The 12,431-nt window shown below is 41.1% G+C and overlaps 1 protein-coding gene across 3 annotated transcripts in view; it reads left to right on the forward strand.

Moving 5' to 3' along the window:
- Positions 1 to 12,431, forward strand: part of Rme-8 (receptor mediated endocytosis 8) — a 48,179-nt gene that overhangs the window by 17,876 nt on the left and 17,872 nt on the right. For all 3 annotated transcript variants that reach the window (XM_089735054.1, XM_089735055.1, XM_089735056.1), the window contains 12 exons: positions 185 to 305; positions 1,068 to 1,232; positions 1,634 to 1,785; positions 2,550 to 2,751; positions 3,617 to 3,805; positions 4,177 to 4,312; positions 5,433 to 5,617; positions 6,125 to 6,316; positions 7,363 to 7,542; positions 8,617 to 8,778; positions 10,682 to 10,900; positions 11,952 to 12,084. In XM_089735054.1, coding sequence (XP_089591180.1) covers positions 185 to 305; positions 1,068 to 1,232; positions 1,634 to 1,785; positions 2,550 to 2,751; positions 3,617 to 3,805; positions 4,177 to 4,312; positions 5,433 to 5,617; positions 6,125 to 6,316; positions 7,363 to 7,542; positions 8,617 to 8,778; positions 10,682 to 10,900; positions 11,952 to 12,084 — 2,036 coding nt within the window. The remainder of the gene's footprint in view (positions 1 to 184; positions 306 to 1,067; positions 1,233 to 1,633; positions 1,786 to 2,549; positions 2,752 to 3,616; positions 3,806 to 4,176; positions 4,313 to 5,432; positions 5,618 to 6,124; positions 6,317 to 7,362; positions 7,543 to 8,616; positions 8,779 to 10,681; positions 10,901 to 11,951; positions 12,085 to 12,431) is intronic.

Genomic DNA, 12,431 nt, shown 5'->3' on the forward strand with positions numbered 1-12,431 from the left:
AGCCGTTGTAACTATACTTGAGACCTTAGAACTTATATCTCAAGGTGGGTGGCGCATTTAAATCGTAGATGTCTATGGGCTCCGGTAACCACTTAACACCAGGTGGGCTGTCAGCTCGTCCACCTATCTAAGCAATAAAAAAAATCATATATGTTATAGTTGAATATGTTGAGTTTGTCGTTAGAGACGAAGAAGACGCGGTAATAAGGCCGCTCCCAAGAATAAAGCGGCTGCTCTCGGAGCCGGCCTCTCTGGCGCACGTCGTCCAGTTGCTGCTGACCTTCGATCCCATACTTGTCGAAAAGGTAATCCCGCTGCCTGCTGGCTCTTGTTTCCTGGCACATTCAATACGCTAGATGAAGTTCATTGAACTGGAAACGTTCTCGATACCCGCGCCTATAGACACCTGTAAGTCACGTGTATGTAACGTTCACGAGTGCTCACGGTTATCAGTGCATACGTTTAAGCTATACGAGTCATACTCGGCCGTTTCGCTTTCCTGTCCAGTTTTTGATTTAACTTGGATCCGATCGTAACCGAAACACACATATCGACTTTTAGATAGATATAACATGCGTAGATGGTCTACCATTTCACCGGCAACCATCACAAGTCAACAACCAGTCTTTAATAGGACGTTCGACATTCTGACGAGGACTCACCTGGTTATAAATGGTCAGGTGTATGACGTCGTAATGTGATTGTCGTCGCCACATACACGCATACGCCATATCGCCTGTTTAGCGCCTCACCGATATGCATTTATCTGAGAATCATTAGTCCGTGCAATCTATACTAATATATAAATCTACAGTGGTTTTTACGGATGTTCCGTTATAACTACTGAACCGTGCATCCGATTGACTTGAAACTTGCTCTCCATGTAGAAAATACATGTCTTTAATAGATAGGCTAATATTTATATGAGTGCTGGACTCCCTATACCAGTTGTGGGGGCGTTAATGATTAGAATCTTTGTGGGGGTAAGAAATAATAAAGTTAATTTTAAATGCCCAGCGAAGCGGACGGGTACAGCTAGTATAATATAATTTTTTTTTTATATTCAGGTCGCAACTCTTCTGTACGAGGTGATGCAAGACAATCCGGAGATATCGAAATTGTACTTAACTGGAGTGTTTTATTTTATGCTCTTGTACACGGGATCCAACCTGTTGCCTATAGCAAGGTTCCTGCGGCTCACGCACATGAGGCAGGCCTTCAGAGCTGATCAGGTGAGACTTTCACTTTTATTGCATAAACAAGTAAATTTAGCTCACTCTTCACCTGATGGATACCGGAGCCCATAGATATCATAATGTGAATGACGTCATACATGTAGAGAATTGAAGGTAGAATCTTAGTTGTATTGTAGGAAGGTTGTCCCACCCAAAAAACTGGACTTTTGTATTGATTAAACTCTACATTTGTATTTTTTTTTCCTTTTATCATAATATGTTATCTCTGTTCGCAATGTAGAATAAAGGAAAATATGTATGCATATATAATTTTTAGTAAAAAAAATTGTGAATAAAAAAAAATCCCAATAATTTACGTTTTTTAAATAAAAATAAAGTAATTACTTATTTGTTTCCAAAATACATAAAATCGTAATACACTAAATTTAAACTTTTAGAGCACGTCCGACATCATGCAGCGTTCGATATTAGGTCAGCTGCTGCCGGAAGCAATGGTCTGCTATCTGGAGAATCACGGAGCAGAGAAGTTCGCTCAGATATTCCTGGGAGAATGGGACACTCCAGAAGCCATTTGGAACAATGAAATGAGGTACGTAATACAGTTCACTTGAAAAATTAAAAAGGAGATTTAAATCAATAAATTAATTCAACTATAATTTAAGCTAAACCTGAACTCTTGTCGTTCATGTTCCTTCCATCAGATGTTAAGATAGTTTAGTTGATCAGAAACATATGGAATGACGTCATCGGATATGACAAGCTGGTCACGTTTGTGCCATGTTTGGCTATGCCTATTTTGTTCCCATTTTGAAGGGCGAGGCAGATTTGTAGTAGTGAGATCTTACGATCGTTCGACATCCAGTGAATAATGAAGGTAACAGTAGACTTTAGAACAGCCTCTTATATGTCGATCTTGATAGAGTTTGATAAAGCTTTGTCTAATTCTGCTGCGACCCAGTGGTGAGTTACAAGTCCAAGGGCACGTTTTGGCAGAAACGCGAGGAGTGAAGTTGTGTGATTTGTTTTATTTTGTCTATTTAGTGCTTCTTCAGGCTCAAATGCGTAATAACGGTGGTTTATTAAGTGCTTAGTATCTGTGAAAGTGCACAAATGTGGGAAAATAAAACAAAGCCGCTGAACGTAACTTCTCGGGATCCTCCAAAAATTCCACTGAAAAAGTCTCAGTAAATGACCACCACATTTCATTTCATAATATCATTTTTCATATAAAAAAGTTTTCATTAAAGTAAGACTTGACTTAAAGGTCTTAATTACCAGGTCATAAAATCCCTTAAAAAAAAGTATGTTCACGGCCGTGAGCTTGTAGTGAGTGCGTGTGTGTGTGTGCAACAGACGGATGTTGATAATGAAAGTGTCGGCGCACATCGGCGAGTTCACGCCGCGGCTGCGTGCGCACGTGGCGGCGCGCTACCCCTACCTCGCGATACCGGCGCTGCGCTACCCGCAACTGGACGCCGAGCTGTTCTGCAACATGTTCTACCTCAGGCATCTGTGCGACAACACCAGGTTCCCAGATTGGCCGATACCTGATCCGGTGACTACCACTTTTCATTTATATATCGAGAGGTGAAAGGTTATATTTGGTTAAAGAGACACTTTTACAACTTTACAGGAGAGTAGGGGGACAACAGTTGATACTAATACCAAATAAAACGCATCTTTAATTAAAAAGACAAATATCGCGTATTAAGCGAAATGTAGCTTAAACCAAATAGCCTTCACCCCTCGATATATTATACATATAAGTAGTGTAAAAAAAAAAATTACCTCCAAAGTAGGATGGTGCACACGTTAGATTGGGAATACACTATTTATAGTAGCAATGAAAAAAATAATAGAATAAAATATCCACAGTAACTGAAACCTTTTGGCAAGATGGCCCAAGGGCATTCTACTTTGAAAAATTGGTTTATCGACGAATTACCGTTATTATTTCTATTGCTCTCATAATTTTATCTACCATCCATGACTAAAATAAGATTAATTCCAAAATAAAGTACTTGACTGATACAGCCAAATATTTGGATAGGCAAAGGAGGCATAGCCTATATAGGCTATATATCAAACAAAGGAATAGTGAATAAATATGACATAAATATTTGAAATTCATATATTTCATGTCAATCACAGAGAAGCGTGACGAGGTGTTATTCTAATCATATTTTGAACGTATCGATAAAGGGAAGATCTTATATCGAGCAAGTGATTTTTTTTCTTACCTGTGCTGATAGCCTTGAGGCTATTTTAGCTTCGTCCTAACATGTAGGCGAGCTCGTGGGGCTCAGCTCGTTACATGTATATACAGATATAAACATTTCTTCACAATGTCGATAGCGCGTTTCAGGCATGTGTGAAATATCTACTTTCTCCTAGCTTAATATCGTAATGCATTCGAACAGGTGGGGCTCTTGAAGGGTGTCCTAGAGGCATGGCGGCGTGAAGTGGAGAAAAAGCCGGCCGCCATGAGTGCGACGCAAGCGCTGGGCGTGCTGGGCCTGCCGCCCGACACCAGCGACGACGCCGTCGTGCGGAGGGCGTATTATCGGCTGGCTCAGCAGCACCATCCAGATAAAAACCCTGAAGGAAGGGTGCGTATATTCTTACTAAAAACAACTTACTGGCGGTAGGACCTCTTATGAGTCCGCGCGGGTAGGTACCACCACCCTGCCTATTTCTGCCGTGAAGCAGTAATGCGTTTCGGTTTGAAGAGTGGACCAGCCGTTGTCACCATACTCGAGACCTTAGAACTTATATCTCAAGGTGGGTGGCGGCATTTACGTTGTAGATGTCTAAGGGTTCCAGTAACCACTTAACACCAGGTGGGCTGTGAGCTCGTCCAACCACCTAAGCAATAAATAATAATAATAATATACTGAATAGAGTATAGACTGTGCGATATTTACAATTCGATAGTTGGGTAGTTGTAATGATTATTTGTTAATTTATTTATTTTGTATAGGATCGTTTCGAGGCTGTAAATCAGGCGTACGAATTTCTGTGCAGCAGAAACGTGTGGACGGGAGACGGACCGAACACAAACAACATTGTACTTATATTGAGGACTCAAACTATACTTTTCCAAAGATACTCAGAAGGTGTGTCTTAATTTTTATTATTTTTTTTTTTGTTCCAACCTATTCGCTGGTAGGGTAAGGGGCTATTTCAGCTTCGCGCGGACTGGTAGGTGAGCTCACAGGCTCAAAGGGAGCTTGCTAACACCAGCCCTAGCAAGATAAGTGCTTTGCAAAATCTACCACCGGATCGGAATAGCGACCCGCTGAGACAATCAAATAAACACTTAACGCCAGAGGGGCCTAGAGCTCCTAAAGGCATTTTCTCATAATTAAATTCTTGGAAAGATACCACAAAGAATTCCAATTACATAATAATTACAAATAAAAAAAAAAATCGTTATATCTTTGTTTTTAAAACAGTATAAGTACATAGAATCAAATGACAACTCTTTATCAGTTTTCATTTGCGGTTCACAAAAAGTAGAAATAACTCCGCTTGTCTTGCGCCAACTCTAGATGTGAGATTATTTATTTCGTGTTTCGGCGGTGGATATTGTCCTTTTAAAAATACGTCCTTACGGATCCATCAGATCCAATAACCCTGGCATTAGACGCCTTTAGCTCTAACACTAGGAGAAGGCTTAGGGAACCTTGGTAACCGTACTCGTCGAACACGATAAAGAGTTCGACAGCGACTTAACCAAAACATCAGCCTGCTGAATTTCTTGCCAGATCCTCTCAGCGGGATGCGATTGCGATCCTGTAGTAGTTTCATTCGCGAAGCAGCTACACTTGAGTTGTTAGGTCTCCTTTGGAGGCGCTCGGGCAGCTGTTAGCAAATCCCATCCTTTTTGGCTGAGCCTTTGCTCGCCCACCTGTCCTGTTGAAACTGGAAAGGCTTTCGGGAAACAAGTAATCAAATCAAATCAAATAAAATAAAAATATTCAACATAAATGAAAGTACACACTTGTTGATCGTCAAAAAAACTACCGCCAATTCACAAAAACTAGCCTCCGCCTGAGAAGAATTGGCAAGAAACTCAGCGGGCGAGTCTTTTTTTTTTTAAATATTAGTTTTTTTTTTAATATTAGATTTTTTTGAATATTCATTTTTACAATGAGTATTATAACGTAACAATTATTGCAAACTTTCAATCGTAAAAAATAACATTTTAAAAATGTAATTGTTTTAAATTGTCAGTGTTGGCGCCGTACAAGTACGCGGGCTACCCGCAGCTGCTCCGCACGGCTCGGCTGGAGGCGGGCGCCGAGCAGCTGTTCGGTGCCGGCGGCGCCCTGCTGCCCGCCGCCTGCGAGCTCGCGCACGCCACGCTCTGCTGCTCCGCGCTCAACGCCGAGGAGCTGCGCCGCGAGCAAGGCCTAGAGGTGGGCACGACGCGACGCCTTATAGATATCGACATGTTCCCATATCGACCTGATTGTGACGTATCTGGTCACTTAGATTAGTGGATGACTTCCAAAGCTTCTGTCGTAAGGGTTACCAGAACTCATAGTCGTCGTAAAAACATATGTCGGCTTAGTGTATGAAAAACGGAATTGTGCCAAATTACTCACAGCTATGCTACCTTCAATCCGAAACGGATGAGCGGTACAAATCTGGTCCAGCCTCACAGAAATCGCATGCCTTAAGAAAACTGGTGGTAGGACTTCTTGTGAGTCCGCATGGGTAGGTACCACCGCCCTGCTTGTTTCTGCCGTGAAGCAGTAATACATTTCGGTTTAAGGGGTGAGGCAGCCGTTGTAACTATACTGAGACCTTGGGTGGCGACATTTATGTTGTGGATGTCTATGGGCTCCAGTAACCACTTAACATCAGGTGGGCTGTGAGCTCGTAGACCTCAATCATAAAGAGAATGTCGATTTGTTGTTCAGGTTTTACAAGAGGCGCTGGCCCGGTGCGTGCCGCTGCTGGGCTCGGCGACGTCGGCGCAGGACCCGCTGGCGGCGGTGTGCGCACACTGCGCGCGCTGCTTCGCCGTGGCCGCCACGTTCCCGGCCTGCCGCGAGCGCTGCGCCCTCATGACGCAGCTCTGCATGGACATCGTGCCGCTACTCAAACGACCGGTATTTACAGGTTTATTTGTTGCCTCACTACTTTCAATTTGTAGTAGTTGATGACGTCAGCCAACACCGGATAGATATGTGTGCCGACAGACATCAAAACCTATTTGTACAGAGATCTATATACAGCCGGTACGGCATCATATGTCCAATTAATGCACAACGAACTACTGCTACAGACGGATAATAGGAAAATTAAGTACTAGTAGCTGAGGGGTTTCGTTAATGACATTATAATGACATATTATTTTGCATTGCACTGTCTAGGATTTAGTAAAAACCCATTAACCCACTAACCCATAGACATAGCCCATTGAGTTTTTCGCCGGATCTTCTGAGTGGTTCGCGTTTCCGATCCGGTGGTAGATTCTGCGAACTACTGCTCTTGCTAGGGTCAGTGTTAGCAACCCTCCGCTTTCAGCCCCGTGAGCTCACCCACACGTCAAGAAGCTGAAATAGCCTCTCAAGGCTATCAGCATAAACTTAGGCCAACCAGACGAGATAATAAACGTAAACAAGCTTACCGTTACTGAGTTACATTGCGATAGCGAGGGATTATTATCTCTGCCCTTATCACTCGTACGCGCAGTTATGGCGTCAGTTGGTCGACAACAGCTGTCGTTGTGTGTTTCGTGGTACAGAAAAGCACTGAGTACCGCAGTTGTCAACATTTGGTCCGCCATTTTGTGAACAAGTTCATTCCTGTTTGGATTGCGTGGATCATGTTATAAAAGTCGAGGACAATTTTTATAGCAATATTGACAACATGATTGATAATACAATAGATAGTTTTATCAAAAACACAGCTGACTCGGACTCTTCCGACGAATCATCTTTGTCTAGTACAGATGACAGCGATTAAAATTCGAACTTTGTAATAATTTATTTAAATAAAAATGTTTTTTACTTCTGAAACTTTGTTTACATTTTTTATCTCGTCTGGTTGGCCTTACTTTAGGTAGGAATAAAAAAAAAGTAAAAACTGTAATAACAATGTATCTGAGTCTTTATTCTCGAAGTAAGTAATTCATAAGCGTTCGATCTCGTAGAACCTGGGGGACAGTGCGTGCGCGGGCGCGGAGGCGGCGGGCGCGCTGGCGGCGGACGCGCGGTGCCGGGCGCAGTTCGCGCGCGCCGGCCTGCTGCACGCGCTGCTGCCCGCCGCGCTGCAGTACGACTACACGCTCGCCGAGTCCGGCCTCGACACCGACGTCAAGGCCAACAAACAGGTGCGCGCCTCTCTCAGCTCAACGACCGCGATTCGTGGAGGGGGATTAGTCGGCTTACTGGTGGTAGGACCTCTTGTGAGTCCGCACGGGTAGGTACCACCAACACCACCGGTGCAATCCTATCGAGCGATGCGAGTGTGCCGGTGTTCGAATCTCGCTGGCAGATAAAAAAAATTCTAATGAAATACTTACTTAACAAATGTTCAGTACTGACTTCTACAGTGAAGGAGTAACGTCGTGTAATAAAAATAAAACCCGCAAAAATTATAAGTTGCGTAATAAAGCAGGTAAACTCCACCGGGCTGCAGGGCGGGATCGATGGAGACAGTTGGTTGACGAAATCGGACGGAGTCACGATCCTCAGCAGTGAGGAACCGATCGAAGAGAGAGAGAGAATAAAGCAGGGATAGGTACCACCACCACCCTGCCTATTTCTGCCGTGAAGCAGTAACGCATTCGGTTTGAAGGGTGGGGCGGCCGTTGTAACTATACTTGAGACGTTAGAACTTATAACTCAAGGAGGGTGGCGCATTTACATTATACATGTTTATGGGATCCAGTAACCACTTAATACCAGGTGGGCTGTGAGCTCGTCCACCCATCTAAGCAATAAAAAGTCGGAGAAGCGTTATTTGGTTATGATACTTGCGATTATTTACTAGTGCTAGGACGTAAGTGAGTCTGCACGGGTAGATATCATGGTCCACATTCCGACGCGAATAATTCATGCGTTTCGTTTTGAAAGATATAGAATTATCACTGGTCTTTAGAATGTCTCAAATTTACCCATATAAGTAATTAAAAATAAGGTTTAGTACACGCTAAATATAAACGAATACCTAAAGTCTGTGTCCCCAAAAAATAAAACTTAATTCGATACAAATCTAGATTTTACTGTAATAAGAAATCTCATTAATGTTTCGAAATGAGATTTATTTAACTTTCTCAAACATCTGTTTTTGTCGTCTTAAAGTGATAAATTATTCAGGCGAGCTTTACTGCAAGCAAGAATAGTTTTTAATTTTATTAATTTTAAGTTTAAATTTAAATAACTAAATTTATTAATTAAAACAGGAGATATCGAATCAACTAGCGAAGAAGTGCGTGATAGCCTTGGCGGCGATGTACGGGCCGCACGAGGAGCCGGCGCCGGACGACGAGCGCATCCGCGACGCGCTGCACGTGCTGCTGACCCCGCACCTCTGCGGGAGACTCGCCGAGCCCGACCAGCACGAGGCACGTGGAACTCTGTCAATCCATACCGACGCTTAAAGGCAAACGTGACTAAGCGACAATAACTGCTTTGTACATAAATGATAGGCAATAACCATATTCGATGCGCAAAAAATATATATTTCTAGGTCTATTAAAATCATTTCAATCCTACAGCTAGATTCGTTAAAATTGAATTTTTTTCAGCTATTTTAACCTTATATTAGTCTACTGTAAAGTTCACGCATTGTCGCTTAGTCACGTTTGCCTTTCAAGCGTCGATATTATTATTGTTATTGCAACATCTTAACTGAAATAGAAGTCGTGGCCTGAAGGATAAGACGACCGGTGCATTCGTATCGACCGATGCGAGTGTGCCGTTGTTCGAATCTCGCTGGCAGATACAATTTTTTCTAATGAAATACGTACTTCACAAATGTTCACTAATGACTCCCACAGTGAAAGAGTAACATCGTGTAATAAAAATCAAACCCGCAAAAATTATAAACCACCAACTTGCCTATTTCTTACATCAAGCAGTAATGCGTTTCGGTTTGAAAGGTGGAGCAGCCGTTGTACTGTAAAGATTGAGACTTCGAACTTATCTCTCAAGGTGGGTGGCAGCACTTATATTGTTGTCATCCACGAGCTTCGGTGACCACTTAACACCAGGTGGGCCGTGAGCTCGTTAAATTATCTAAGCAATAAAAATAACCGATTTCAGTGTTATAAAATGATAATATCATTAATGTATTCGAAGTGATTCAAAAACTAGATCCTTGTTAAAACAAAACCACATCACAAAAGCCAGCTCACACAAACAATCATTACAATCGGTTCATTTAGTAAATAGTTCTGAGGTAACACATAAAAATATAGTTGAATTGATAAGCCCTCCTTTTTTTAAAGTCTGCTAAAAATTATTGACGACGATATACGACTTTAGATCCAGATGATTTTTTTCGTGATCTAACACTTAACCTTCTCTTCTATATTCTATTTTTAATATTCAATACTGTAGCACTTTTACTCTTCAATTCCAAAACTTGTTTATTATAATAATTAAAAATTGAGACCTTTTTACACCTTTCGCATTTAACCGTCTTCCTTTTTTCTGTCATTCTCTTATCCCTTTCTTACCGTTTTCTCTCACTCACATCTTAACGCTCCGTTCTACACTTTTTTCATACGTTCCGTTCTTACCCATCCTACATATTGTTACGCGCTGGGGTTCGGGATAAATAAAAGTTCTACCGAATTACTAATGTAATACTGTATTCACACACAACACACTAAAACACTCAACAAACACTTTAAAATTCTCAATTCGCTTTTTCCGCTTCGCTTCAGGTGATCTGTTCGCTGTTTCGCTTCGAATAATTCCGCTTAATAACTGACCGCGTGCCATCTCTGCAACGCTTTTATAGTCGATACCACATCCCTAGGATTATCGAGAATATTCCACACATATCTAGTATTGTGTTTCCGCTATCTGACAATAGATGGCGTTACGTACAATACTTCTCGAGCGTTCTAGGTGCTACTAGATCCTTCGATATTCGTTCGACTATTCGCCGATAGAAGGCGTTACTCTTACCGGCGTCACAATATGTGCCTTTGTACGTAATTTTCCTATTACTCTGTACAATGTCTTTTTTTCTATGTGTACATAAATAAATAAATAAAAATAAAATAATATTTATACTCTATATACATACTATTGGATAGTGCTTAGTTAGTAGTCCCGTGCGCTGGTCCGATCAGATTAAGACGACTTTGGACTCCAGCATCAATGCCGCTATCCACTGCGCGGAGAACATGAATGAATGGAGGAACATAGTCTTAACAAAAGTGCTCCTTAAAGGTCACGACCCTCAGCACTGAGGAATACGACGCACAGAGTGCTTAGTTTTGATTTCGCTTCCAGCTCCTCAAGACTCTAACGTCGAACTGGCACACTCCGTACCTGGTGTGGGACAACAGCACGCGAGCCGAATTACAAGACGTGCTGCAGAACACCAGGGCCAACTACGAGGAGGAGGGGCCGCTGATAGCGCCCTTCACGTACTCGGCACACGCGGGCCTTCTGTCGGTCGGTGGAGTATACATTGACATATACAACGAACAGCCTGACTTTCCTATTGAGGTAAGTACGTATGTGCGGATTACTTCCTACCTAAGCTGAGAGCCTTGAGAGGCTATTTCAGCGTAACCTTAACTCGTAGGTGAGCTCACGGGGCTCAAACCTGACGACGTTGCTAACACGAACCCTAGCAAGAGCCGTGCTTCCCAGAATCTACCGCCGAATCGGAAACGCGACCCACTAAGAAGATCCGGCGAAAAACTTAGTGGGCTGTGTCTGAGGGTTAATTTACTATTACTACTACTATAAACGCAAGCGACGGGCTCGACGAGAACGATGACCGGGACATTACTAGCACTGATGTTCAGCTCCACTGTTGGGCCCACGGTCGTAGATTCGAACAGTTTTGTTAGCTCTTTGTCTAAATGTATGATATCTATATACATATTATGTATATATTTGAACGTATGTATATCAGTTTTCGATATTATTATCAAATGGCCAAAAATCGAGAAAATTGGCAATCTTTAGAGGAGGCCTTTGTCGAGAGACAAGCTGTTTTTAAAATCACACCGAACGCCGAACGGAATAATTGAATATAAGTTGCACTTAAATTTAATTTATTATTAAGTAATGTATTAAGTTAGTAAAACAGCAATAAAGGCTTATTATTATTATTATTATTATTATATCAGTTTTCACTTCCAATAGTAATAATGAATCCTAGTTTGAGACCAGATGTGATTCGTCGCCGGCTATGAAATTAAGTCTTAAAGTAGGAAGGTATGGTTGTAGTATTAATTATGAAGTAAATATCTTCTATGATTTATTTTGAATGTGTTAAATAAAAAGGTAACGAAAAAAAGTAAAGATCACCTTTATGGAAATGAAAAGATAATAATTGCATATTAAATATCGATGTTCCATTATAATTCTAAATCGAAACATGTTTATTTTTTAATCACACTTTTCTTTGAGATTTAGATATAATGTATTTTTTTTTTTATTTTTTTTTAAATAAGTTAAAATATTTTTTTGTTTGTCATCTTGCTTTTTTCTTTCAATAATATAATTAAAAAGGTGTATTGTAGTATTATAATATTTTAATTTTCAGAACCCACAGCAGTTCATATTGGACCTGCTGAAATTCGTTCGGGAAGAAGTTAAAGGCGACATGACCTTGGAGCGAGTGGAGCACATAACGCATGCTTTGACAGCTCTCGCTAATGTCATTATTAAAAATCCAGGTATTCACAATATTATTAGCAACACTGCCTATTTGTGTTTTAACTAAAATTAGAGGTCCCGTAGTAGTCGAAATTCGACTATAATTAATTGCAATTGTAAGTTTGTACACTATTATGATTGTATTTTATACTTCTATAATCACAAATTTCACCGAGACTATAAAAAATATTAATAAAGACAAACAATATTTAATCTATTCTCAATTTGACCGCATACGTCAAGAACAAAAGTTTGACAATAAATAGTATGCATGCGTGTGTGCGTCAAGTACATGGTAGTGTGTGTAATGTTTTCTTTATTGATATAATGTATCTTTTATGCATTATTTAAAAAAAATATTAGCATT

The sequence above is a fragment of the Bombyx mandarina genome, chromosome 19 (assembly GCF_030267445.1).
Source record: "Bombyx mandarina strain Sakado chromosome 19, ASM3026744v2".
NCBI classification, from domain to species: domain Eukaryota; kingdom Metazoa; phylum Arthropoda; class Insecta; order Lepidoptera; family Bombycidae; genus Bombyx; species Bombyx mandarina.